Source organism: Eptatretus burgeri, chromosome 11, assembly GCF_056783735.1.
Source record: "Eptatretus burgeri isolate ZD-2024b chromosome 11, Ebu_testis_v1, whole genome shotgun sequence".
NCBI lineage: Eukaryota > Metazoa > Chordata > Myxini > Myxiniformes > Myxinidae > Eptatretus > Eptatretus burgeri.
In genome coordinates, this window is record NC_140971.1 from 99,096,217 (window position 1) to 99,102,546 (window position 6,330).

Here is a 6,330-nt window from a genome sequence, read left to right on the forward strand (position 1 = left end):
AGTTATGGGTCTAAAGGGGTATAAGGATTCTAAACGTCAAGAGGTCAAAGCAGTGCAAAGGTTTCAAGGGCTCTAAAGGGTCTCGAGGGGTCACACTTTGTTTGATCGGGTCACTTAGGTTTCAGTAAAACATCAAGATCATTGTTTAAAGCTGTCGTAAAGAAATTAACTCTGGAGTGCAACAGGGCAGTAACGGGCCACACGGCAAATACACTTTTATGTATTTGTTTGTTTATGATCAATTTATTTATTTATTTATTCGTATGCAGCCTGTGGCTGCTGGTTGCATCATTTCTTTTCTGAGGGGGGGAGTGGATGGCTGTGCCGCTGATGCAGTGCCCCTGTTACCAGTAAGCTGGTACTCATTTTGCTGATCTCGGAAGGATGATAGGTTGAGTCAACCCACATGGTGTTAATTCAGTGGGAGAGACAGAGTCTTGAACTCAAGACCCTAAGATCTTAAGCCAGCCACCTTAACCGTTAAGCCAGCACCGGGCTATCATATTTGTTGATTGTAGCTGTTTAAATAATGGTATTGTGGGACATGAATATGAACATGAACATGCTGGGTGCGGGTGCTTTGTATCGTGGACGTTTGGCATCAAGTTTCATCGATTGTGATAAAATGTTCAGTTCTTGTCATGTTCCAGAGTGCCTTGTCCATATAAAATGTCTTATTGTAAATATCCTGTGTCGAAGGCCACGGAAGATCCATCTGCCGCCCTTTGGCTTGGAGAGATACAAGATTGTATCCACCGTGGCAACCAGAACACGCAGGAAGCGCAGCGCTGTAAGTCGTTTCAGAACGTGCACTTGTTTGTCTGTTCCTGATTGGCCGTATCCTTCGGTCCGTTTGTATTGCCATTCTCGTCTTGTATTTGTAATTTGATTTGCACTTCTCACATGAGCTTGATGTTTAAACGGCTCTCTTGAAGTGGTTTCGAAATGAATCAATTTTACTATGCCTCCATGATTTCACCTCCAGTGGCTGTGGGTGTAGCAGCCGTCAACATCGCGGTAGATGAAGGAGACCCTGGTCAGACGCTCGGGTTGCTCCGCTCCCCGGATATCGGCTTGCGAGGCATCATGGACGAATGCGCAGACACGTACCAAGATGAGCTGGCCGGGCGCAAGTGCGACAAGAGCAAAGAGGGTGAGGGTCGCTCAACCGTCACTCGGTGCACCACCTCGTCATGACCTCTTCACTACTACCTTTATGTTAAAGAAAATACGTGAGACTTCTAAACTCGTTTCCTCACTCGCTTTCCTTAGGTGACAATGGCAGCGAATGGGTGCGGCATCGTCTGCGCGATGGTCATGATTACTACTTTAACCTGCAGAGCTTGCAGGGAACATGGGAAGAACCGAAAAACTTCATGAACAACAACACGCAGCTGGGTCGTGATGAGATCCAGGTGCCTTGGGCGCGTGTGTGTGTGTGTGTGTGTGTGTGTGTGTGTGTGTGTGTGTGTGTGTGTGTGTGTGTGTGTGTGTGTGTGTGTGTGTGTGTGTGTGCGTGTGTGCGTGTGCGCGCGTGTGCGTGCGCGTGCGTGCGTGTGCGTGTGCGCGTGTGCGCGTGTGCGCGCGTGCGTGCGTGCGTGTGTGTTGGTTTGTTGCAACGAAGATTCGCAATTATATTGGTCGGTCTTGTCGTCATCTTGTCAATCGCCAACACATCGCAATTGTACACCAATCTTAATGAAACCCAACCATCTGGTAGAGTTTGTTGATGGCCGGAAGCCGATTGTTTTGAGGTCAAAGTTCAAGATCGTATAAAATCTTCACTGCCCATCCGATTGACTAGAAATTTGAATATTGGGTCACTGAATTGATTGACTAATCAAAAGCGAGAAGGCCATTTTTTTTTTGAGGTGCAAAAGGCTAGGTCGGAGCGATTGATTTTGCAAGTGCTGGTCAAGACCGATATTTATTTATTTATTTATTTGTTTGTTTGTTTATTAAATACACTTTACCCAGCATGAATGTGCAGACCCCTGCCCCCCAACCCCCCATTTCAAGTTTCCATTGGAAGAGTCATTATTTAAAATGCTTTGTACTGTTCTTCATGCTCATTGCTGCTCTTTATTTTTAAAAGTTTTGTTTCAGGGTGAGTTGCATGAACTGGAATATTGTCCTGGATGTTTATTGGAATTGTTTATTTGTTTATCTGACATGTGCATTGGTTATACAGATTTGGAATTTTTGTCCCCAAGGGTCTTGATGTTTAGAATGCAGGTCCTCAGGATCTTTAAATATCATCACCTGGTGGTGTTTTTCTTGTTTGTGTTGCGGAGTGTATTCTTTGTATGTTCTTCACACCAAAACCTTTTTTCACAACGAGAACAGTTTTCTTTATTAGTGGTGCTGTTGGTATCACACTCCACATCAGTAAGCACGAGTAGAACACACACACACACACACACACACACACACACACACACACACACACACACACACACACACACACACACACACACACACACACACACACACACACACACACACACACACACACACACACACACACACACACACACACACACACACCTACCTCGTCAATTTATAGTAGACTCGTGGGCCCATTCGTCAATTGAACCAAAATTTACATTGGTCTTCATTGACTTGTAGCATACCGGCCTGCTGTACTACTTGATCGTTTGCTTGCTTTTCACCAAGCCCATGCGTGGTTGGGCAAGCATGGGGATTATTATTATTATTACGAAATGATACTACTATTCTTATTATTGTTGTAAATATTATTAGTTTTATTTAATATATGCTTTGTTGCAATGCTGTCATCATTTTTATTTATTTTGTAAATCGAATGCCATGCCATGGAAGAACATATTAAACTGCTTCATATCCCTTAACATGGCCTGCATTTAAAACGTGCGAACTCTTAGGGAGTCTTTGTAATTAATTAGTCTAATCAACTCAGGATATCATGACGATCATTTCGGTGTTTCACATTCCACATCACACATATACACACACACACACACACACACACACACACACACACACACACACACACACACACACACACACACACACACACACACACACACACACACACACACACACACACACACACACACACACACACGTACACTTTAAATAAGCTAGGATGTACATTGTACACGCACACTTTAAATAAGCTACAGTATGATGTACACATATGGAGGAAAAGGGGTGGGGTTGGGTGGGAGGGAAAGGAGTGGAATAAGAAGAGGTGGGGTGGGAGTCCAGTTGGAGGAGGCAGGGGTGGGATGAAGGAAAGGAAGGAGTGTGGTGGGAGGAGGGAAAGGAAGGCGTGGGGTGAGAGGAGAAGGGGTGGGGTGGGAGCAGGGTAAAGAAGGGGTGGGGTTGGAGGAGGAAAAAGAAGAGGTGGGAGGAGGTTGGAGGAGAAGGGGTGCGGTGGGAGTCCAGTTGGAGGAGGCAGGGAGGGAGGGGCAGGGGTGGGATGAGGAACGGGTGGGGTGAGAGGAGGGAAAGGAAGGGGTGGGGTGGGAGGAGGGAAAAGACGAGGTGGGAAGAGTGATCCAGCATTGCTTGGCAATGCTGGGTAACCCTTCGAGTTGTATTGAAGAAGGAAATTCACAAAGCAATGTTTCAAGGTCCACAGAATCAAAAATTCATGTTTGGTTGAATAAATAAATATTTGTTTACTAAACACTTTATCATTGTTGGTTTCTTGAATATATATCTGAAGCAAAGATTTGTGAGGTTTTTTTTGGTGTCCTTGCCCCCACACCCAAAAAACAGCGACGGGATTACGTCGTGTCACGTGACCCACTACGTCGTCTTCAGAACACTTTTGCTTCTGGACTTTTGTTTATGTGCTGTTTACATATGCTTTATACATCGAAACACCGTTATCTCGTCATTGACTAAAAAAATTTAAGTTATTTGAAAGCCGACGTGATCCTCACGATGATTCGAAGATCATTCTGGTCTCATGGAAAATAAGAAAAATGACAAACTTGCCAGAAACTGAGGGTATGTAACTTTTTTTGTTATTGTTTTGTTATACACTGTCGAGGCTCGTATGAGAGTTAACACGTAGAACGTACAACCACGGGAGCAGGAGATAAGAGGGGTGGGAGAGGGAAGGAAAAAACAGTGGGGAATAGAGACATGAGATCTGTGGAAGGGAGAGGTATGGGGCGGGGGTACACGGGGTAAACAAGATGGACACTACAGGGACTTTCAGGAAGGAAAGCAAGGAATATGAAGGAGGTGGGTTTGGGGTGGATGAAAGGGGGTAGAAAAGATCATGGTTTGGGATGGGGGAAGATAAGAGGTGGTGGTGAACAGCTGTTTTGAAGACCTGGAGGGAAGAAGAGTGTGGGAGTTTATTCCAAAGGCAGGAAAAAAGAGGAATGAAAGAGTGAAGGTGAGCAGTGATTCTTGATTTTGGTAGTTTTACCAAAAGGGGGTTGCTGGTGGACCTTAAGCACCCTGCGGAAATATGGCGGGGACATCTCAAACAGAGCAGGGGGGCAAGGACGGAGAGACGACAGAAGAAGAGAGAAAGACCACCGACCTGCCTGCGTTGAGAGAGAGTGAGAGACCCAAAGACAGACTCATTGCGGGAGATACCAATGATCCTAAATGCCTTGGTTTCCACAGCGTTAAGCCGAGAAAGGTGACAGGAGAGAGCAGAGTTCCATCAGGCTCCAGACGAAAGCTTTGTTTGTAGTCAGGAACTCAGGTGGGCCAAGGAAGGACTTTGTACGACGGAGGATTCCCAGTCGGCGACTGGCTTTGGAGGCCAGGTTGGAAATGTGGCTTTCCCAGGAAAGATCATGGTAGACAGTGAGACCCAGAAGCTTGAAAGAAAGGACTTCTTCAAGAGGATTGTTGAAAAGTAGATGGGGGGGGGTTCCAAACTGTTCTTTCAGAGAGACATTGTGAGAGTGTGAGATTTTTCATGATTGAAACACATTTTCTACGTGTTGGACCAATTTGTGATTTTATCCAGATCTGCAGAGTGAAGAAGTTGCTGCTTGCCGGTCTGAGGAATGACACATGATACATAGCCCACATTAGGGTGGAGTCAGCAAAGAGATAAAGAGGATTTTCCAGACAGTCGGAGAGATCATTGATAAAAACCAGAAAAAGAACAGGGCCCAGAACGCTACCTTGAGGAACTCCAGCCTGGACAGGAAGAGGGGATGAAAGAACTCCATTGAGGGCCACACATTGACCGCGACAGGAGAGGAAGTCTGTGAGCCATGAGGGGAGATGTCCTTGAATACCATAGGAAGAGAGTTTGGTGAGAATGGCACGGTGCCAGATCGTGTCAAAAGCACGTGATATGTCTTGGGATATGGCTCTGATTTCATGTCTGGTATTGAGTACCTCCATGCATTGTTGGGAGAGCAGAAGCAGCATATCCAGGATAGAGTGACTTGTTGCTCCGGCAGTTGTACAGTTATGTTCGATCGATGTCAATTAACCTGTTGTACATCACTCACTCACGACGTGTACATGTACATTGTGAGGATTGTCAATTTTTAGGAGCGGTACCATTCATGTCGGTTTTTAACTTTAACACCTCAAAAAATTATTGGATTTAAAAACCACGTTGAATTCTTTATTTATTACTTACTCATCAATATCATCACATCACAAAAGAAGAATTTTAATTTCTAATTCTGTGGATCTTTAAACCATAATTGCATGACTAAAGATCACAACAATCTCCATTTTCTCTTTTTCATTTTTGTCCTTCTCATCCTGCCACCCTGCCATTAGTTTCTCCACTCTGACGAAACCCAAATCATTGGTGACCGCCCGTGAAATGACTGTGTGTGTGTGTGTGTGTGTGTGTGTGTGTGTGTGTGTGTGTGTGTGTGTGTGTGTGTGTGTGTGTGTGTGTGTGTGTGTGTGTGTGTGTGTGTGTGTGTGTGTGTGTGTGTGTGTGTGTGTGTGTGTGTGTGTGTGTATATGCATATGTATATATATATATATATATATATATATGTATATGCATATATATATATATATATATATATATATATATATATATATATATATATATATATATATATATATGCATATATATATATATATATACATATATACATATATATATATACATATATATATATATATATACATATACATATACATATATATATATATGTATATATATATATATATATATATATGTATATATAAAGCCTGGTGTTGGCGCAGTGGTTAGGGCAGCGGCTTGGGATCCAAAAGGTCCTGAGTTCAAGACCCGTTGGGCCACTGAATTAATACACCAGGGGGTTGACTCAGCCTGTCATCCTTCCGAGGTCGGCGAAATGAGTACCAGTA

At 43.9% G+C, this 6,330-nt stretch overlaps 1 protein-coding gene across 1 annotated transcript in view; it reads left to right on the forward strand.

Annotated features, from left to right (window-relative positions):
• IQGAP1 (IQ motif containing GTPase activating protein 1) overlaps positions 1-6,330 on the forward strand; it is a 172,076-nt gene that overhangs the window by 121,717 nt on the left and 44,029 nt on the right. The window contains exons 16-18 of the mRNA XM_085847619.1: positions 700-790; positions 986-1,153; positions 1,273-1,415. Of these exons, the coding sequence (XP_085703745.1) occupies positions 700-790; positions 986-1,153; positions 1,273-1,415 (402 nt within the window). The remainder of the gene's footprint in view (positions 1-699; positions 791-985; positions 1,154-1,272; positions 1,416-6,330) is intronic.